Consider the following 23,379-nt stretch of genomic DNA (forward strand, 5'->3'; position numbering starts at 1 on the left):
TGCCGATATACTTACTTGTCTATATATTGTGTTAGACGGACATAGGCAATGCATGCTGCATCTTCTCCCAGCAAGTGGACATGAGGATTCAGAATAGTAGTATTAATAGCTTTGCAATTTTTGCCCAGTACTGGAATGAAGACAAAAGAAAACATATTTGGAAATATCTGATGAAAAATCTTCAACATTCAAATTATACATAAATGGCTCGTTTACAAAAGTACTGTTATTTAATATCAAAAATAAATGCTTTCTTAATGTAATATTAATTATTTGTTTACTTGTAAGGGATCTGAAAACAATGCAAGAATAAATTTCCATAATATACTAAAGGAAACAAAAACAAGAAAAAACTTTAACTTTGGCAGCATTGAGCTATAATACCCTTCGCAGGTGGATTTTAATAGCATACGAGGTATGATAATTAAGTAATGAGACTGATTCCATAAAAACCGTATATTTGAAAATTATTCTACAACTCTGCCATCCCCTTCAAAGTAGTCCCCTTGGGCAGCTATTCAGAGATTCCAGCGCGTTTTCCATGCTTCGTAACATTTCTGGAACGCTTCGACTGGGATGTCCGCGAGTACCCTCGTCACGGCCGCCTGGATGTCCGTAATCGACTCAAAATAGGTTCCTTTGACCACCGATTTTGTCTTAGGAAACAAAAAAAGTCTCAGGGTGACATGTTGGGCGAATAAGGCGGCTGTTGTAACATGGCGATCCTTTAGCGGCCAAATACTGGTACACGCTGAGGGAGGTGTGGCACGGCGCGTTGTCGACTCGTTTCGCAATCTTTCGAGTACTTGGCAATAGTAGATTTGATTCACAGTTTTCCCCCGTGGAACGAATTCTTTGTGGACGATTCCACGGCTATCAAAAAAGGCAATAATCATCGCTTTCACCTTCGACTTGCTCATGCGAGCTGTTTTCGGGCGGGGGCACGCGGAGACAACCATTGTGAGCTTTGGCGTTTGGTTTCTGGGTCTAAGAGCACTATCACCATACACTCTTACAATTTTAGCGTACGTTTCCGAAGCTGTTTTGCCCAATCTGGCGCAAAATTTTATCGCGATGCTCTTGATTTCGTTTTTCCATTTTCGTGACGAGCACTAGAAACACACGTCTACTCAACTTGACGCAGCAGGCGAACTTAACAAGCTAGAGCGATGGTACATATATATCAATGGAGAGGGGAGGGATGCCGGAAAAAGAGAAAGGTCTCATTACTTAATTGTCAAACCTCGTAAAAGTGTATAATGAAATCTTTAACTTTATTTTGATCGGTCAGTTTATATGACAGCTATATGCTACAGTTGTGACTCTGATGCCTGAGATAAAAGTTTTTACCAAACTTGTTGAGTAGACCCTGTCAAATATACCAACACTTCAGTTTGATCGGTTAGTTGTATGCCAGATATATGCTATAGTAGTCCAAACTGAGACATTTATTTGAAGATTGTAGCGTTACTTTGGGAAAAATTCGCGTGGAATTTTGTGAAGATATCTTCCCAAATAAAAAGTTTTTCACACAAGTCATCGCTTCGCTCTTAATCACTCAGTTTGTATGACAGCCATTTGCTATAGTTGTCCGATCTGAAAAATTGCTACGGCTAATGTGAAATTTCTTTGGACAATAATCTTGTGAAGTAACTTGTCAAGTAAAAAAGTTTTTCTAACGAACTTGATTTTGGCTATTCTGTTTGTGTGTCAGCTATGTGTTATAGAAGTCCTAACTGAAAAATTTAATCAATGCTAAACTTCACGGAGATACTCCTACTGATTCGTTTTGGCCAGTAGTTTCAAGTTTCGCAGCAAACTTAATATACCCTGTTAAGGGTAGAATAAATCATATCAAATAGGAAAGAAAAATATCAGGCTAAACAATAAATGGAATGAAATGGCCCAGAATCGGTTCAGTGCTTTGCTTAACCATATAACTGTTTCGAAGTCCCTATTGACTCTCTATCGCATATATTCGTCAATTATAATATTTTAAGTAATACATGAACCTCTAATCTGGGATATATCATAGTTTGATGCCAAAGAAAAGGGAGTGCAACTGGTCGTTGAATTAATTTCGGCCTCATATAGTACATGTAGTGAGATTCATTATTCTGGGATATTTCACTTTGATAAATACATCGAAAATTGTATGGTTTGTCTTAATAAAATTAACTAGAGTTATTCCCTTGGACATACTATAATTGAAAGTAGTGCTGATTTTCCCTCAGCTCTATCTTACCCAATATAGTGATTTTCGACTTTCCGATTGAAGTAAACGGTTTATATACTTTTGTAAATATACAGTGGAATCGAAAAATATTCCATAATTTTTGCTAAAATAAATATTTTAAAAATTTGCATAATTACCGTTTTCAAAGTAAAACTTATGGAAATCAATTCCTTCGACAAGGTTGCCTAAAGCTTCAGGCTCAAATGCAGTTAAGTGAGGATCACAAATTTTGCTGAAAAAGGTAAAAATAAAACATATTTTTTTATTATCATTTCTTTACAAATATTGATTCAAGGTGCTTTTTTACATTGTACGGATGAACATACTACTATATAGTTGGATGCTGGTGTCTGCATTAATTAATTTTTAAAAAATTTCCATAAACATTCTACCAGAGGCCAATTGGGGTAAAAAAAAACACATTTGATTAAACCGATATGTAGTATTCACTTCCCGAAGACAAAGTACACCAAAAATATACACCCAGCGATACAAAAAAGCCACATTCAAAATATTTTGTAATTGCGAAGCTTAAAGTGAAAACGACCGCTGAAACTATATAACAATATAATATAATAGCCCCTTAAAAATAATTTTAAAGTTTTTTGCAGTTTATTGCCATAAAAATATTAAGGGTCATTGTGACCTGATCACTGATTTTAGCGATTCTTTTTAATGTTGAAATCAACTAATCGGTCCGGTTTTTTTTATTAATAAATATAATCATGAGGAATACAAAATGATATTTTATGTTTATTTATTGGGTGTTAAATAAATTGTTGAAAAGGCACGTAAAAAAAGGTGCTGTTCGATGTCTACGATTACGGGCGCAATATTGATCTGAAATAAAAATTTCAAAAAGATTATTAATCTGTAGGAAAGTCGCTATCGCGCTATGGAGTTATTAATTTGACAATGACGGTTTGAACAAAAAGTATTGACTTTGGTCCTTATTTCTACAGTTTTTCGTAGGAAAAATATGATGATATGATATTTCAAAAACCAAAAAAGCTTCCATAGCGCGATGGAGAATGGCGTTAAAAATGTTCTCTCCAAGTTGGAACTGGATATCTTTACAACTCTTCTTTGAGAGTGGAGACCTTGTTGAAAAACAGCATTCTGAGAAAAACGTGTAACGACCGTAACAATTTGAATTTCTATTTCAAAATTTGAGAGAATGTTTATTATCTCTTTTATAGCTCTCTATAAATTTGTGGTGTAATTTTTAGCGTTTATGTCACTTTTAATTATTTTTTGGGATGGATTCAAATGAAGCGCTTAAATATTTCGCGATTACTGCTTTCATTGCCACTTCTTCTATTGTTTTATTAGGACACCTACGTTCTATATTGGTCGTCTGAATTAAAAATAAAAAGAGTGCGATTGTGAAGGAATTTAAAGATAGAAACTTAATGAACACATTCGATCAACCACTATGTTCACCAGATTTGGCTCCGTGTGATTTTTTCTTGTTCCCCAAAATGAAATTGCCGCTCCGTAGAACACGTTTTAAATCGATCGAAAATATAAAAATAAAATTCACTCAAGGAGCGGAAGACCATCCAAAAAATATAAATGTTTCCAGGACTGGAAAAACCGTTGGCATAAGTGTATTACATCCGGTGGGAATTACTTTGAAGGCGACAAAATAAATATTTTTGAATAATTAAATATTTTGCGTTTTATTACTTTTTGTCATAATTTATACCCTTATTATTTGCATTATACATGGTAACCGCTCAAAACAAGTTATTTATTTTCGTGCCCGATGGATTTTTATATATTTCTTTCTTTTTTATAATTTTTTTTATTATTTTTCATTGCACTAGTCTACTATTCAATTCAAAAACAATTTTCAAATTTCAACTATAAATCCCAAATATCTTGAAATAAAAATTATAAGTCAAATTGTATCTTGGATTAAAATTAAGTTTTAAATTTTTAATTTCGATGTTCAATCGAATTCCAATATATTTCGGATTATTATTATTTTAATATTTAATAGTAAAAATTTAAACTTTAATTCCTCTAGTTTAAAATGGCAGAACACGAAGTACACAAACGGAAAATATTTTAATTCTTAATCATATCGAGATATGTTTTTTTCACTCCGGTATTTGGGATTCAAAATTTATTTTTAAAACTTAAAGTATTTAACTTATTCAGGGGTGTTGTGAAATCTGATAGTTATCGGAATCAGAATTGAAACCGATTAAAAAAAGCAGTAGAAGTCATGAATTCAGATATATTGGTTTGATATTCGAAACCGAATTTATCGGTTTTGGGTGTCACGGAAACCAATTTTATCGGTTTTGTTGTCAGAAACAAAGCAAGAAGATAGTCACAGACAGATTTGAAATATAAGGTAGGAAATCGAGCCATTTTATTATTACGAATTGATTTATCTTTATTTCTATAGGAAAAACATACGAATAAATCTATTTGTCGGTCGTCGCAGTGAACGGACGTATTTTTTCTCTGCTCCGCGTTCTATTGTTAATCTTTTTAATGCCGTGTGTTTGCGGCCATAGAGTTGATCGTGCTCAGCCCAAGATCAGCTGCAGTAAATGTAATGAATTCTTCCACTTATCGTGTGTGAATTTATCACAGGCTGATGTCGATTTCTTGGTGAAGTCTAAAAACGCTTTTTATTGCAAAGTATGCACGGTGGTTCGCAGAAATTCTATTCGTTCGCCGCCTGCGTCGCCATCTGTGCGCATTTCTCAATCAATAAGTGAAGTTAACGAACCTGTGTTAGAGGCTAATGACCTTAATATGGTAAATGCGGTGCTTAATTCTTTAGTTTCGGAAGTTAGTTCACTGAGAAGTGAACAATCGAAGACTCTCACATTACTACAACAACTCTGTGATGAGCGAAATTCGTTAATCGTTAAACTGAACGAAATTCAATCAGAGTTCTGCATTGTGCAAAAGCAATTGTCCGATTTCGGCAAGTTCGCTGCACCAGCTTTGAATACTCTCTCTGCTGCGACTGCTGTTGACACAAATGCTTCTTCAATCGCTTCTCCGCCTAACGCTGCTGTTTCCGATGATAACGAGAGCGTGAATTATCTCGCTCCCACTACACTGAAGACACGCTCTACAGCTTCAACTATTGCTAACTCCACTCGCACTTCTACGTCTACGGCGGGTACAAATGCTCAGTCATCTATTGTTATTGTTTCTGCTCCTACTGATAATGTGAGTATTGATTATCTCGCTCCCGCTACATCGCAGCCGCATTCTGCCGCTCTGTCTGCTGCTTGCTCCACTCTCTCTACGACTGCTGATAATGGTACAAATACAGCTGCTGTTAATTATGCCAGTACATATGCGGACGCTGTTGCTATGAATTGCAACACTCATTCGAAAGTTAAAAACAATCGAACAGTTGCTGATAAACCAGTTCGTCCCTCTGTCGCTGTCAATGCTGCTCAATCAGCCGCCGTCGATGGAAACGTGAAGTCAAAAGTGAGTACTAGGAGCAAAAAATCCCCAGCTGCTTCAACCGTTGTTGGTGTTAATGCCAACTGGCCTTCTGGCATTAAGTTGCGTCCCTTTAAGTTTTTTCCAAAGGGAGGGGAGAACAGCGCTGCATATTAGTGGATGTGCCTGTTAGTCACGACCTTTTTCATGCGTTTTCTGCACCTTCTTCAAATGGCTCCTGTCTTAAGGTGTACTACCAAAATCTATCGGGTATTAGGTGTAAATCAAATATTATTCGCAACTTTTCTTCACATTCGGATTTCGATATTATCGTTATTGTTGAGACTTGGCTGAATTGTAGTTACTTTGATAGTGAATACTTTGATTCAAATCTCTACTACGTCTTCCGTAAGGACAGAGATCATGTAAAAACTGGCTGTCTAAGAGGGGGGGGTGTTCTCCTAGCAGTTCACCGCAAATATCGTCCTCGACTTATTATGCTTGATAATGATGATTCCATTCTTGACCAACTATGTATTTGTATCAATGACGCTCTGTTCATACATAGCAGTCTCATACATCCCTCCTAATAGTCCTCTAGAGTTGTATAAGTTGCACGCAAATAATATTTCCTCGCTGGTATTAAATAAGGTGAAAGAGAATAATATTTGTGTACTGGGTGACTTCAATTTAAGCAATATCGCCTGGTCTGGTTGTTCCTACAGTCCTGCTCTTATTCCTTCCAATTTTTCGTCTCCTCAGGAGTTATTTCTCATCGATAGCTTGCTTAGTCTCAATCTGATTCAAGTCAACTCATATTCAAATAACCTCGATCGTTTTCTTGATTTAGTCTTTCTCAGTGATAACTTAAAATTCAGGTTTCTTGATGGACTATCTTCAATTGCTCCTGCCACCATTCATCACTCTCCGCTAGCGTTTGAGGTGGATACTTATCTTTTCGCTCCTGTTAAACCTATTGACGGGCTTGGTTTTAAATTTGCATTTTGTGATTTTGAACGACTCAACAATCTGCTCTCCGAGATTAATTGGGATGATTTACTTTCGGGACTAGATACAGCTAATAGTTTCTCGAGTTTTAAGAAATCAATTCAGGAATTTTGTCATAATAATATCCCGCTCAAACATACCCAACCATATAAGTTGCCTTGGCACACTAGGGACCTCAGGCGGTTAAAAAACCTTAGAAATAAATATTACCGAAAATTCTCCTCAACTAAATCTCATGTTTTCTTTGTTCAATATCAGCACTACAAAAAACTGTTTAATGATCTGGATAAGTCTCTCTATAAAAGGTTTATTTTTAGTACAGAGTCTGCAATTAAGTCGAACCCTAAGTTCTTTTGGAACTTTGTAAAATCTAGAAGAGCGTGTTCGGCCATTCCTTCTGCTCTACGCTGGGGTGATAAGTCAGCATGCACTCCTGGCGAAATCTCCAACTTGTTTGCTGAATTTTTCAAATCGAATTATGTTCACGATGATCCCGGTACTAATTCCACTTTTTCGGCTAATAATTTCCCTTCCATAAATTTTGGCTCACTCTGTCTTTCACAGGATGATATCGCCAAGGCTATCGGCGATATTAAGGCATCTTCCAAATTGGATTTGGATGGCCTTCCGCCTATACTTATAAAAAACTGTACTGCCTTGGTATATCCTCTCATGCTTATCTTTAATAAGTCTCTCTCCTCTGGGAATTTTATTTCTGACTGGAAATTGACATGCATTACTCCTATTCTCAAAGGTGGTAGAAAGGATTTAGTCTCCAATTACAGACCTATTTCTAAACTTTCTACTATTGCGAAAATATTTGAGTGTTCTGTTAAAAATAAATTATTTTTTGCAGTAAAATCAATAATTAATGTCAATCAGCATGGGTTTGTCTCGGGACGCTCCACGGTATCAAACTTAGCGGTTTTTAGCGATTATTGTATGTCTGCATTCTCCGCTGGATTCCAGGTAGATTCTGTCTACACAGATTTCTCAAAGGCCTTTGATAAAGTTGCACACAATATTCTAATTAAAAAATTATCATCTTTAGGGTTTCACTCGGTCTTTTTGCAGTGGATTAAATCATATTTACACAATAGACGATGCGTTGTCAGTGTCGATGGAGTGTCATCTGATCCATTCATTGCGTCTTCGGGAGTGCCTCAAGGAAGCGTTTTGGGTCCACTTCTCTTTGTGCTATTTATCAACGACATCTCCTGTTGCTTCTCTTTCGCTAATTTCCTGTTATATGCAGATGACTTAAAAATTTTCGCAATAATCAAAAACACACAAGATGTACTCAAACTTCAGTGTGATATTGATACTTTTTATGATTGGTGCTTGAAATCGAAGCTTCTCCTGAATCTAGATAAATGCTCTCAGATCTCTTATGGTAGGGGACGTAGCATCTTATCTTCAAGTTACAAGATTTCTAATTACGTCCTAAAATGTGTTACTGAAATCAAAGATCTTGGGGTAATCTTTGACAACAGATTTTCTTTCAGTAACCACATCAACTACATCACTTCTAAATCTTTCTCGGTGCTCGGCTTTGTCCGTCGAAATGCTTTAAATTTTTCCGACCCCTACACATTAAAATTACTATATACATGTTTTGTTCGGTCCATTTTGGAGTACGCAGTGTTCATTTGGAGACCATATTGCATTTCGTCAATTAATAGGATCGAGCGTGTCCAAAAGATTTTTCTTAAATTTGCTCTCCGTTCCTTAAAGTTCGTTGACCCAATACCATCGTATACATCTCGCTTACTGCTTCTACATCTTAAATCGCTGGACAACCGACGGTCCATTCTCTGCCTTTCATTTGTTTACAATGTAATTAATGGAGATATCGACTGTCCCTATTTACTAGGGAAAATCAACTTCAATACTCCTCAGCGTTGTCTTAGATCTGTTTCCCCATTTTACTATAAAAAGGAAAGTACTAATTTTGCTGGAAATGCTCCTCTCAAGCGCGCTATGCGCGAGTTTAATTCGATTTCCGAGAGGACTCTTCTAGATTTTTCTCACTCTAGGGTATCCTTCACTAATACCCTCAATTCTATTTTTTAGTCTAAGTTATCTACCTATTTCTACCTATTTAACTGTAATTTACTTCTCCATTAGTCTGTAAGAATAAAAAATGTTCATAGACTTAAATAAATAAATAAATAAATAAATAAATAAATAAATAAAATGTCTTAATTATTGACTTTTGGAAAAAATGCGGATATTTAAGGGGGGAGCCTGCTTTAGAATCTTAAAAAATCGATTTTTTTTTTTGAGGATTTTTTTCGGGAGGAAAAGAAATAATTGATTAAAGGAAATTTCTAGGGTTTATACATAGTTATATATTTAAACATTACCCGACAATTTTTTGGATACGAATTCTTTGATATTCTGCCTTAGGGAAGCAATTGCAATTTCTCTCGGAAACAAAAAATTCAAAGAGATTATATTTGTTAATAACTTATGTTCAAGTTGAACTAGAAATAAAAAAAAAATCTAAAATTTTTTAAAATTAAAAAAAAAAATGGTTTTTGGCCAAAAAAATGTTACTTTATGTTATGTTGCTTAAACATATGTCCAATCTTAACTTTTCTAAGTTTTTTTAGTTTAAATAGAAGATAATTTAATGCCAAAGATAATAAACTTTGCCCCAATTCCATACGTTTAGTTTTATTCAATCCTGCCCGCCAATTAAGAAAAATCGTAAAAATGAAAAACCGAGTCTAAGTTTTCGCTTTCTGTCCAAGCGTTCATATATTAAATGTATCTGCCAGACGCTCCGTCACTATTTTCCTTCTAGCGTCGACAATATTTCGAATTCCCATTTATAACTTTAGGGCAGTGGCGCTCAACGCAAAAAAAATCCAAACACGCGTGTTTGACTGCTAATTCTGCTACTGCGAAAAATATCACACGCACACGAAAGCGGCTGAACACGTACGCTAGGTCAACACAAAGAATCGGCGTTTGTTGCTGTTGTTCTACAACAAACATACAAATTTGTTCAGCGTACTTGGCAGCGAAAATCTATAGCAATGTTTGTGCAGCGCAAACGTAAAATGTAGTAGTATTGAGGCGTGCGCACCACTGCTTTAGGGACACATTCATAGATAATCTTTAAAGAGATTTAAATAAAAAAAAATTAAATTTTTTGAAGTTTGTAAAGCAGGCTCCCCCCTTAAAGAAGATTTACAAAACGTAATAAATGTAACTTACCACCCAAATACGTCTTCATTCATTCGATAAATATTATCTCTTAAAAGCTTTCTTTAATTTGGAACCCATTAATAATTTTAATAGGACTGCTTCCAAATGTATTCATTTGCAAGTTTTGTCACATTAGTAAACAGCTGGTTCGAATATTGGTTTTGCATATGTTCGAAAAGACGAAAATCCAATCAGATTCTGTGACACCATTTATAATCAGAATTGGTTTTCAATTCTGACAGCTAAGTCTTGGATTCCACAACACCCCTGATTATTAAAAATTGAATAAATTTTTAGCCCAGTTTTTGGGATAAACATTTTTTATGTATTATACTCTATAAGAGAAAATAAAGTATTTGTTTCAATCCGTTATTTGGGATTAACATTTTTTTAGTTTTTAATATTGTGTTTGTAATCGCAAAATCAAAAATAAAAACTTTTAAATTCATATTACTTTTTATTGTATTATTTGCAATCCTGCTTCCTTGTAAGTAATAACTTTTTCCGACTCTAGGAACCTAGTACTTTCCTAACAAACGCACAAATTAATTACATTTTAAATTTCAATGAGCTCCATTTGAGCTCGTTCCCTCAACATAGAGGCTTTCATCGTTTTCAAGTACAATGAGATCAGTAACCATATGCAGTACAAAATTCTGATTACCATTATTAGTAGACCGACAACTATACTCGTATAGAAGTGACCTTAAATAAAAGCGATATTTACAGCAATGTGTGATATATAATAAATATGCTTACTTAAAGAATAATATATTTATAAAACTTACGTGTATCCATCGAAGTCACCGCTATTTATGGCCTCAATCAGTTGTTCAGTTATTTTAATTATTTCCTGACGTCTTGCTGCTTTGATTAGATTTAGACCCAGTTATTGTAATCGACAGGTTTCGTATGGAGTAATTTTTACCAAAATATATCAATAAGTTTTTGGTACAGTATAACCGAGTAGTATAGGCAGTAGTAATGGAAATTTAACATAATACAGTTCCAAGTAAAGTAGATAAGAATATTGAAATTATACCAAACAAGTTTGATTCAGATGACACGTTGAATTGTATATTTATTTATGAAATAACAATATAGTTTTGGAATACTCAAAAATAAGGAAAATGGAAATATTATAAGCATACTTTTTGTTAAAAATTCAATTATTATACTATATATGCATATGCGATTATATTGTATAATTATAACTAGATATATTTTGTGTTAACGTTGGCAATACATACATAAATAATTAAGACGTCATTATCTTTCTTCATATGTATAGATATTTGCTTATTTGTTCACTAAATTATATCGGAAACCAATACTTAGAATACATACAAAATGTTGAACTCGAACTATGAAGATATTTAATTTTATAAAAACTAGCTCTATGACAGTATTATACAGGGTGGCTCAAAACTAATCCTCCTATCAGAAGATGCTATAAATTTTGCAATTGGCCTCTAATATTAGTGCTGTTTTGACATTTGTGTAGTAAACACATGCGAAATACACGTATATAAACAATGGTACGCTACACTGCGTGCCACAACCAATATGCTGAAGGATGCATTTCCCGGGCGCCTAATCTCCCGTTTTGGCGATTAGCACCGGCCAGCAAGATCGCCTGATTTGACTGTTCCAGACTTCTTTATGTGCGGCTTTTTGAAGTCGCGGGTTTATGTCAACAAGCCTCAGACTCTTGCAGCTCTTTAAGACAATATCCTTCAAGAATGTGAGGACCTATCGCCGGAAGTTCTGGCCAAAGTGATGGAAAATGCCATAAAAAGGGCTGAAATGACAATCAACAGTGGCGGCGGCCATTTACATGATATCATATTCTCGACTTGGTGTAAAAAAATTTAAAAGACCAAGTAAACATAATCCACAAGCAGAATCAAAGTTTTTCATTTTTTTTTTTTCATTTTCCAAAAAACATCGGAAGGTTATTTTTGCGCTACCTGTCATATATAGAGAATTACATAGTTTATTCAATTATTATGCAATTTTTGTGAACAAATTAGACACAATGTTTACAAGTACGTAGCTGCTATATATATTTCTGGACTAGGCAGCACTAAGTGTTGCCAGATGCAATCTGACATTTCGTCATTTAATCGTTTTGTCATTTAATCGTGAATTGTTTTATTTACAGGGAATTAAAAAATTCATCTCGGCCAAAAAATGGAATTAACTCGTGAACATTTTCGTGCGATCATTTTTCACAACTTTCGACATGGATTATCACGACAAGAGTGCATCGATGAACTAAAATCTTTGTATGGCTATGAAGCACCATTCTATAGCACTGTGAAAAACTGGTACAACGAATTCAATCGTGGCCGACGCTCGCTCAAAGACGAATTCCGTGAAGGTCGTCCAAAACCAGCCGTTGTGCCAGAAAACATCGATGCCGTACGTGAACTGATAATGCAAGACCGTCATGTAACATACCTTCAGATAGAGACATGCCTATGCATTTCTCCCACCAGCATACATTTGATCTTGCATAAACACCTGACCGTAAAAAAGGTTTGTTCTCGTTGGATCCCGACCAATTTGACAATCGCTCAAAAAAAGGCACGTGTGAATTGGTGTAAAGAAATGCTGAAAAAATACGATCGCGGTGCTTCAAAAGACATTTATTTGAGTCCGAAACAAAACAGCAATCGACCGTGTGGGTCTTCCAAGACGAGCCAAATCCAACGAAAAAAAAACCATTTTCGTTGATAAATGTGCCTATTTTCATTATTAGGCCAGAAATATACAGTACTTGTCCAATAAATTACGAACGAGAGCAAAAAAACAAATATATATATATATATATATATATGGCGACAAAATATTGAATATGATTCAATACAAAAATATAATAATTTAAGTTTAATGTATATAGCATATAAAAAATAATTTTTTTCTAAAATTAGCCAAATATTTATGTTTTTATTAATGATTAAAGTTAGAACTATTTTTCACTTCGTTCGTAATTTATTGGACAAGTACTGTATATAGCAGCCCTCGTACTATTGATGATCACATTTATAATTTAGTAAGACGAGTCTCCCTAAAAAAATAGATATTCGGTAACAGCTGAAGTAAACACTACCAAAAATTAATATATTTTTTGGCGTCGGTGGTTTTAGGTCATGCCATACAAAGGTCAATTATAAATACGGCCTACGTAGACTGCAAGAAACTGAAGCAAGCATAGAAACAAATTAAAAAAAACGGTTATCATTTTATTTAACTGCTGTCACTAACTATGACCATACCAAAAGGCGACGGATAAAGCTTCAATATATACAAGATCAAGATATTTATCACCATATATTTAAAAAATTTTAAAGTTAGCACATTTTGTATGTAAATTCGCAATACAACGGAACATTGAAAATATTAAAAATTGTGCGATTTTCAGTAAAAATGTATTACTGAATTCTACCCAATTTTTAACCTTCTCAAAGAATTTCTCGTACTTCAGAGACATGTATATCAACAAAATAAAAAAAAAATAAACAAGTAAAGAACGAGAAATTTGGGTGTAACGAAACATTTTATACTCTGCAACTTGCAAGGATCATAGCCTGGAAAACAACTTCAGGAGTTGGCAAAACTTGAATTTGAGCTCTAAAGTATCGTCATGATTTTATCCATTCTTTTTGTTTTGTATTAAGGTTCCTTGACCGATAGATGCGACATAAAGTGAACTCGATCCAAAATAGTTATGTTAGTGTTGAACAGATTTTCATAACGTTTGATAAGCTGAAATTGGTGAAGTAGTTCCTGAAGTATAATGCTGGATTTATTTTGTGAGCGATCGCATTTTTATTTGTTACGGTTATTAGCTGATTTTACCCATTTTCACAGTGTATGAAGAAACGCTATAGTAAAAAAACCTTCTTCTCAGCAAGTTGAGTTAGCTTGAGTGATTTGAAAGACTTGTATATTTAACTATTTAGAAGGCGCCCACCTTAACTAAATTTTTGACCCACAAGTGCTTCCCACTACTGCGAACTCCTTTATAAAATTAGAGTTTTGTATCTTAATTTAGTGCGGTAGTTATGACAATTTATAGGTTTTCGTTTAGAGGCGTTTAGAGGATGTGGCAGTGGTCCAATTACCCATCTAAGAACTCATACACTGCTTTTCGCCAAGAAACAGGTGTTTTATTACGATATCTCAATTTTTGTTGAAGTTACAGCTAGAACAGACAGACTGACTGACAGACATTTACCTGGCATTCATTATTGGATAATATTCGACCGAATGGACTATGTATGTCCTGCACTTAGTGAAGAAAATATAGCAGACGTAGCTGAGAGTGTACGAAAAGACCGCGGAAAAGCGTGCAATATACAGCTTGTGCAAGAGCTGACGCCGCTCGACCTTCCCAAACGACATTTTATGTAAATACATTACCAGTGCATATGGGCTCTTGAAAAGTTTCAAGAAGATCCGACGTTTTCGAGCCAAATTTTGTTCAGCGATGAGGCTCATTTCTGGCGCAATGTGTATGTAAAAAGCAAAAAAGCCCCATTTCCGACGAACCTGAAGAGATTCAAGAGCTGTCGTTTCATCCAGAAAAAACAACAGTATGGTGTGGTTTGTGGGCCAGTGGAATCATCGGTCCATAATTCTTCAAAAATGTAACCGTCAATGGAGACCGTTATCGCACCATAATAACCTACTATTTGATGTCTGAAATCGAACGCATGAACATCACGCGTGTAATTCGTTAGTTACCAGTGGAAATGCTCAAACAAGTCATTGAAAATTGGACTCAATAGATGGACCATATAGGACGTAGACACGGCCAACAATTGAAAGAGGTAATCTTCCAAAACATAAATCCCAAAGAATGTTCTTTCGAACGGTAAACATTGTCTATTAGATTTGAATTTTGAAAACCACAAAACCGTTTTATTTAAAAATTTAAATGAATTTATAGTATATAACCCTATACAGAGAATGATCATTTTTAACCGACTTACTAGCGTAAATTAAAAAATAAAAACATTGCTTACTTTAACAGAGCATGTTAAATTTAGACAGAGTTATTTAACATTTAGCTAAACTGCAACACACTGATAAAGGCAAGTAAATTCAGAAACGTCCCAGCAAAATGTACAATACCAAGTGAAACATGTCTCTCTTTGTTTACATTTTTTGACATCCAGTTCGTACAGATTGGTACTTCATATGGATTTGCCGTTACAATTGTGATAAACGTGCTGATAATAAGATAATTTACGTAAATTTCAATATGACGCGTACTGGAAATACGAATTAAATGTGGCGCTTTCACAAAAATGAAGCTCAACAGAACCCTAGAATATAGTAAAAAGAGGTTGAGGCTCCAGTGAAGCAAAACATTTTGTTACCTAATTGTACAAACTGAAAAATGGAGTAGAGAAATAATTTGCATGAGTCAACATATATTTTTAGGTTTAGAATTTTGTTAGAAATAAACAAGATAATTTAAAAATGTTTTATACCTGCAACGTAGCCTCGCTACCAGGCAAAAACCCCTTGCATATATATACATATATACTTGTATATAAAGGAAAAATATAAATTTTCTATGTCTGTTACTCATTGACTCCAAAACGGCTGGACCCATTTCAATGAACGTGATCCTGAAAAATTTGGTGGGGATTATATACAGGGCTGGAGTGTTTTCGTCCATCCGGACAACATAATGCTGGTTCCTAAATAGACGAAATTATTTACATCTTCAAAGTTATGACTGTCAACAGTGACGTGAGAGCCAAGTGGCGAGTGCGACGACTGTTTGTTTGATGACAGGAGATATTTCGTCTTGCCCTCGTTCACTGCCAGACCCATTTGCGTTGCTTCCTTGTCCAGTCTGTCGAACTATTTTCTCCAGAAGCAGGTTGAAAAAGTCGCACGATAAGGAAGCGCCTTGTCTGAAACCTCGTTTCTTATCGAACGGCTCGGAGAGGCCTTTCCGATCCTGATGGAGCATTTGGTACTGCTCAATGTCATCTGACACAGCCGTATTAGTTTTGCAGAGATACCAAATTCAAACATAGCGGCATAAAGGCAGTTTCCTTTCGTGATGTTAAAAACAGCTTAAAATCGACGAAGAGGTGCCCACTTAAATTCCAAGCATTGGGCTGATTTCGTTTGACCATATTTTACAAAGAAGCTGATGCGTGCTCCTTTTCAGTTCTTAGCCGTCATGTTTGAATAGCTCGGCCGGATATCCGTCAGCCCCTGCGGCCTTGCTGTTCTTCAGGCGGGCAATTGCAATTCGAAATTTTTCATGGTCGGGTAATTAAATGTCTGTTCCATCGTCGTCGATTGGGGAATCTGGTTCGCCTTCTCTTGGCGTTGTACGTTCACTGCCATTCAGCAGGCTGGAGAAGTGTTCCCTCCATAATTTAAGTATGCTCTGGGCATCGGTCACTAGATCATCTCTGGGAGTTCTACAAGAGTATGCTCCGGTATTGAAACCTTCTGTAAGTCGCCGCATCTTATCGTAGAATTTTCGAGCATTACCCCTGTCGGCCAGCTTATCAAGCTCTTCATACTCTTGCATTTAGCCTCTTTCTTTTTCTGTCTGCAAATGCGTCTCGCTTCCCTCTTCAACTCTCGGTAGCTACCCCATCCCGCACGTGTTGTGGTCGATCGTAACGTTGCGAGGTAACCAGCCTGTTTTCTCTCCGCTGCGACACGGCACTCCTCATCGTACCAGCTGTTCTTTTGCATTTTCCGAAAACCAATCGTTTCGGTTGCGGCTGTACGTAAGGAGTTTGAAATGTCGTCCCACAGTTCCCTTATACCGAGTTGTTGACCAGTGCTCTTAAAGAGCAGGAGTGCAAATCGAGTAGAAAATCGTTCGGCTGTGTGTTGTGATTGCAGATTCTCCACGTCGAACCTTCCTTGTGTTTGTTGATCTGCGTTTTTTGCCGCACAGAGGCGGATGCGAATTTTGGCTGCAACAAGATAGTCTATTAGGACTTCGGAGCGCACGCACGTCTAGAAGATAAGGTCACGGAAAGCATTCTCCGGAATAACCTTGAGAGCCGAGGTGCATGCTACTTGGATCCCATCTGTCGTCTCAAAGAAAAAGGTCAGTCAATTTCACAGATGTTCAAATTTTCTTGGCACACATCCACTCGCCGCAATTTCACGTCGTCAGTGAGCACTTTTGGAAGAATCTTTGCGTGCACTTTGCCCATGTTCAAGTGCTCCGTCACAGATTTTGATAAATTTAACATCTGGGCAATTAAACAAATCCGGCGACGGTCTAAGTTCAAAACTTTGCGCACACGAGTCACACGACCTCTTCCCGGCCCTCCAAAAAAAGCCTGGCGCAACCGAAACACACCACTTCTTGTTAAAGTAACATCTGTTTAATCCTGTTTGATCATATCAAACGTCTCTATTGCAGATTTACCGAGTTTCACACAGAATTTAATTGCGTAACTCTGCTCTAAAAAATGCTGAATTTTCGGCTGGCACCACTCACAGAAACACGTCGCGCGAAAATGTTTGTCCTAAATCTCCAGGTGCTCGGAGATAACTGACCAGTCGCTCGTTCGTTAGCTAAGAACGTCCTCTACCGAATCCAGTCGGTGCGCGCACGCTCCGAAGTACAGTCGTGGCGGAAGAAAATCGGTCCTATTATTTTCCGGACAAACCCTGTATGTACATTTTTATGTAAGTATATACACTGCGATATACTTGTAAGTTAAAAAAACGTTTTTGCGATTTTGTAAATTATTAGTTCGTGCATTGCTTAAATAAAGCCAGGCAAAGCGGGCTGAGTATGCTAGTCGTATATATTAAGAAATAAATTATTGTAATATTTTGCATATAGTACGTATATATAACTACTTCGCTAAAATACTTATTTTATCAATTATATTTTTCCCAAGAACGACCAAAAAATATGCAAAGTAAGTCATATATAGTAGTTTTGCAACATGTTAAGGTATGAAATTTTTTCCGTTTGCTGCACGTCCTTTCATACCTTTTCAGGAAGTCAAATTCGATTTACACGTGCAATATCTATTATCATGTGTTTCGTGTAGCCAGCCATAAAAGTGTACCATAATATATTGTATACTTTCCGGTATTATCAATGTAATTGACGTTAATGGACGGGAATAACAATATATATATTAAGGTGGGCCAAAAATTAGTTTATATTTTATTTTTCGTAGTTACCATGAAAATCTCATTCAACATGACTAAAAACAAGTCCTGGTAAAGTCTGAGCTCTTTATATTAATATTAAGAGGTGCCTCATCGACATTTTCGATTTCCCATATAAATTACATGGAAAGAAAATCATTTTTTTTTTGTGGTGGTTATTGTGCGGAGGTTTTAATGTGCACGCGATGGCGGCCAGTAGGGATGGTAAACTCGATTCCGATACTACTCGAGAATCGAGTTTTCTCGTTAAATAATCGATTTTTCGAATGTCAAGAACCGATTCTTAATCCACTTCGACTACTGAAGATCGATTTTTAAAAATCGATTACACGAGGTTTTAATGTGCACGCGATGGCGGCCAGTAGGGATGGTAAACTCGATTCCGATACTACTCGAGAATCGAGTTTTCTCGTTAAATAATCGATTTTTCGAATGTCAAGAACCGATTCTTAATCCACTTCGACTACTGAAGATCGATTTTTAAAAATCGATTATTTAACGAGAAAACTCGATTCTCGAGTAGTATCGGAATCGAGTTTACCATCCCTACTGGCCGCCATCGCGTGCACATTAAAACCTCCGCACAATAACCACCACAAAAAAAAAATGATTTTCTTTCCATGTAATTTATATGGGAAATCGAAAATGTCGATGAGGCACCTCTTAATATTAATAAAGGGTGATTTTTTAAGAGCTTGATAACTTTAAAAAAAAAAAAAACGCATAAAATTTGCAAAATCTCATCGGTTCTTTATTTGAAACGTTAGATTGGTTCATGACATTTACTTTTTGAAGATAATTTCATTTAAATGTTGACCGCGGCTGCGTCTTAGGTGGTCCATTCGGAAAGTCCAATTTTGGGCAACTTTTTCGAGCATTTCGGCCGGAATAGCCCGAATTTCTTCGGAAATGTTGTCTTCCAAAGCTGGAATAGTTGCTGGCTTATTTCTGTAGACTTTAGACTTGACGTAGCCCCACAAAAAATAGTCTAAAGGCGTTAAATCGCATGATCTTGGTGGCCAACTTACGGGTCCATTTCTTGAGATGAATTGTTGTCCGAAGTTTTCCCTCAAAATGGCCATAGAATCGCGAGCTGTGTGGCATGTAGCGCCATCTTGTTGAAACCACATGTCAACCAAGTTCAGTTCTTCCATTTTTGGCAACAAAAAGTTTGTTAGCATCGAACGATAGCGATCGCCATTCACCGTAACGTTGCGTCCAACAGCATCTTTGAAAAAATACGGTCCAATGATTCCACCAGCGTACAAACCACACCAAACAGTGCATTTTTCGGGATGCATGGGCAGTTCTTGAACGGCTTCTGGTTGCTCTTCACCCCAAATGCGGCAATTTTGCTTATTTACGTAGCCATTCAACCAGAAATGAGCCTCATCGCTGAACAAAATTTGTCGATAAAAAAGCGCGAAACACATTTCGAACCGAACACTGATTTTGGTAATAAAATTCAATGATTTGCAAGCGTTGCTCGTTAGTAAGTCTATTCATGATGAAATGTCAAAGCATACTGAGCATCTTTCTCTTTGACACCATGTCTGAAATCCCACGTGATCTGTCAAATACTAATGCATGAAAATCCTAACCTCAAAAAAATCACCCGTTATAAAGAGCTCAGATTTTACCAGGACTTGTTTTTAGTCATGTTGAATGAGATTTTCATGGTAACTACGAAAAATAAAATATAAACTAATTTTTGGCCCACCTTAACCCTTTCAGTGGATTTGTCGAATATATTCGACATTGGATGAGCGCGCTTTTTCATGTCAAAAAACTAACTGTAAACGTGCTCATAAGTTCTTGTTGTTAAATTAGTGGAATTAAAATCGAATAGAACATTCTTCGACAGCAATTCATACAGATGATTTCTTCAATATATGCTCAACAGAAAGGTCAATTAAATTTCACGGAGTGCTCAGTCAATGAAGTTCGAATTGTTTTTGCACATCATATAATGATTGGGGTTTTAAAATTTCCGAGAGTTGAAATGTTTTACGATCCTTCGTTTGGAATACCATTTTTCAGAGAGAATATGACCAGAAAACGTTTTTTTTCTATTAGAAATAATTTACATTTGGTTGATGTTATGGACAAAAAAGGGCAGAATAGAGATCGACTTTTTAAAGTTCAACCAATAATAAACACAGTGAGAAATCGTCTTTGGAGCCTACCATTGGAGGAAAATCTCTGTATTGATGAACAAATCATTCCATTTAAGGGGAAGGGGAAAAAAAATAGTGAAGGATGTTGGTTTCGGTTCTGTTGTTGTTCTTCATCTATGTCAACGGATTCCAAGTATGGCCATTGGTCACAATCTATTTTTCGACAACTACTTTCCTTCTTACCAGCTTTTCGAAACCATTCGTGTTAATAGATTCGCTAATCCCAAACTTCCTAGTGAGAAAGAAATGAAATCAAGAGGTGAGGGTTTTCTGCTGAATGCATTGACGCAAATGGTGTTGTACTTATCACTCGTTGATATGACAATAAAGTCATCAACCTGGGGTCGAATTTTGTTGGAATTCGAGTTAAAGATAAGGCTAAACGGTGGGAAAAAAGATTCTAATGAATTTATATGCATTGACAGACCACAAGTTGTACGTATGTATAACGAGAGCATGGGCGGAGTGGACAACTGTTAAGTGGACACTTCGCGTGATAATGCACTTTGTGGATTTGTCTTTGACAGCGGCATGGTTGGAATATAGACGCGACTGTACATTGAAGAATATTCCAAAGAAAAATGTAAAGGACTCCATGAGTTTCAGGATCGCTGTAGCAACAACATTGCTTTCTTCAGAACAGGAAAATACACAAGGGGGATATAACACGTAAACGGGGAAGACCGTCGAAGACAAAGTCAGGGGCAGCAGCCAAATAGCTTTGCGTTCTGAAAGTAACACAGAAAGCGACAATGATTCTATGTCGCCTAATCCGCCTAAGCATAAAAGAAATGTCCAAACACAACCACCGCCAGAAGTTCGTTTGGATCAAATAAGGCATTTACCGGAATTTTTAAATGTTAAAAGCGCAGGACGTTGCAAAGCCAACAATTGTGGTAAAAGTTCCTTTATAATATGTAATAATATGTAAAAAATGTAACGTTTATCTCTGTGTAAAACGAGAAGCCAATTGTTTTTTGGAATACCACAAAAACCAATAAGTATAATTATAAAATCAATTAATTTTCAATAAATATGCCATATATTTTGAGAGAGAATTGCATTTTTCATATAACAAATTTTGGTATCTTCCAGTGTCAATGTCGAATATAATCGACATGCCCTAACTGTAAATTGCGATATCACAGGTAAAAATAAATATTTTTTTCGAACTTAGGAGCATTATATTACCTTAAAAATAAAGTTTTAGATTTTTTTTCCACCACAAATTATTTTTTCCACTGAAAGGGTTAATATATATACTATATACATCGTTCTTATTCAAAATAATCGCGCATCTATGCGTTTACAAATGCAATTTGAAGTTCGTGAGCAATGTACAGGCAGTTTTAGTGTTTGTTATGATAAATTGCACTGAGATCTTTACATCATAAAACATTAAATAAAATACGATTACATTTCCTTTTTTCTGTTATTTTTATTATTTTACGAATTTCTTTAGTGATCTTGCAGGATTATTAAACTTTGGCCGTACCAGTCCTTCCAATTGCTAAACGTCAAACCTACCCGATTTTGACGAGCATCTAAGTAGAATGAGTTATTTACGCTCTCAAAAAAGTGGCGAAAAAGTTGGATGATTCCTTATCTCTGAATAACAAAAGAATCCAATAGTTTTCAAAGTTTTTCACAAAGCTGAGACCACCTGATCACAATAAAACCTTTTTTATGAAAATCTAATTTTAATGGAAAATATTTATGAAAACTTTAAAGAATATTTTCGAAACAAAAGTTTATAGAATATTCCTCACAGTTACACAAATATTCTATAAATATTTTCAATAAATTCAAAACATTAATAAATGTATAATGCAATAAATACCATATATATAAAAATAAACTAAGTAAAATTAAACTTATAATAACACATTTTTGAGGGATTTGAACGTTTTAGTAGTACTCGTAGTACACTTGAGGAAACTTTTGCCGAATGCCTTGTTTTTTTATAGTTTCGCTCGTTGTAATGCATTCTTATCGTAATTTCTGACATTCTAAAAGCATTCGTTTGTGTATGTATTGGTGGAAAATTTACAAATCGTTACTTTTGCGTTTGTACAATTTCGTGAACGTTTAAAAGATGAAAGCGTTTCAATAAGTATTCATAATTGATTAATTATAGTATGCATACATTGTTACCTTTTTTTAAAAATTCAAAAATTGTATAAGCAATTTTTTACAAAATATTATAATTATTTTCCTTGTACTTTCAGTTCATCCAAATTGTATGTGCCATAAAAAATTATGCTTTTACACTCATATAAAATAGATAAAATAGTACCAACAAAACAAACTACTTACGGATATTAGTATGCAAAGGCAATTTTTTGATAAAATATGTATCTAAGTTTATTCTATATAGTTATACAATACATTTAAAATGATGTACAAAAGGAAACATATAAAATACAGCAAACGAGTACATTGGAAATGCCAAAATTTAAGATGTGAAGAAAGTGTTTTGACATTGCACTTTAAAGAAAAAGTGAAACAAAAGGCGAAAATTTCTAATTAATATTTTCTGTGACTTCGCTTTGTGGCATACACAGCCTCTAGTCGCGTTTTCTTAGAGTGAATTAGCTTCTCTACGACTTAGTTATTGGGTATTCTGATATTACGGTTTTCAGCTCTACTCGATTCTTTGGACTCCGTTGAGATACTTTTTTTTAAATACACCCACAAATTTTCGATGGGGTTCAAGTATTAACTCTGAGCTGGAGTTTCCATAACTTTTCCACAATTATAATAGATAGTGAAGCATCAGTTGGCGAAATAAACCTATTGCATATTGGGACATTTGCGTTGTGGCTAAATGAGTCTCAGACCACCCTCACAACATTACACTTCCACACCACACACATTACATTCACCACATCATCATTCTACACGACATCTTCATTTCACACCACATCACATGCACACAATATCAACATCACGAATTTTACACACATGAGGACACCGCACAAAAAATAACAAAAGGGACCGACGCACATAGGTTTCTGCTAGTGCATACTGCGGCTAAAAATATAAGGAGTAGTCGCAGGACAGTGACATTTGGTACATCATTGTTTTGGATTTCAATCAAGAAAAAAATTAAAAAATCAAAAT

At 35.6% G+C, this 23,379-nt stretch overlaps 1 protein-coding gene across 23 annotated transcripts in view; it reads right to left on the reverse strand.

The window, feature by feature from the left end:
- LOC105233049 (calcium/calmodulin-dependent protein kinase type II alpha chain) overlaps positions 1 to 23,379 on the reverse strand; it is a 417,125-nt gene that overhangs the window by 22,161 nt on the left and 371,585 nt on the right. For 18 of the 23 annotated variants that reach the window (XM_049460543.1, XM_049460539.1, XM_049460541.1 and 15 more), the window contains 3 exons: positions 10,675 to 10,753; positions 2,374 to 2,468; positions 16 to 130 (listed from right to left, as the gene is read on the reverse strand). In XM_049460543.1, the coding sequence (XP_049316500.1) occupies positions 16 to 130; positions 2,374 to 2,468; positions 10,675 to 10,753 (289 nt within the window). Of the gene's footprint in view, positions 1 to 15; positions 131 to 2,373; positions 2,469 to 10,674; positions 10,754 to 23,379 lie in introns of those variants that run through there. The other 5 variants (XM_049460546.1, XM_049460544.1, XM_049460548.1 and 2 more) reach the window with 2 other exon arrangements.

Source organism: Bactrocera dorsalis, chromosome 6, assembly GCF_023373825.1.
Source record: "Bactrocera dorsalis isolate Fly_Bdor chromosome 6, ASM2337382v1, whole genome shotgun sequence".
NCBI classification, from domain to species: domain Eukaryota; kingdom Metazoa; phylum Arthropoda; class Insecta; order Diptera; family Tephritidae; genus Bactrocera; species Bactrocera dorsalis.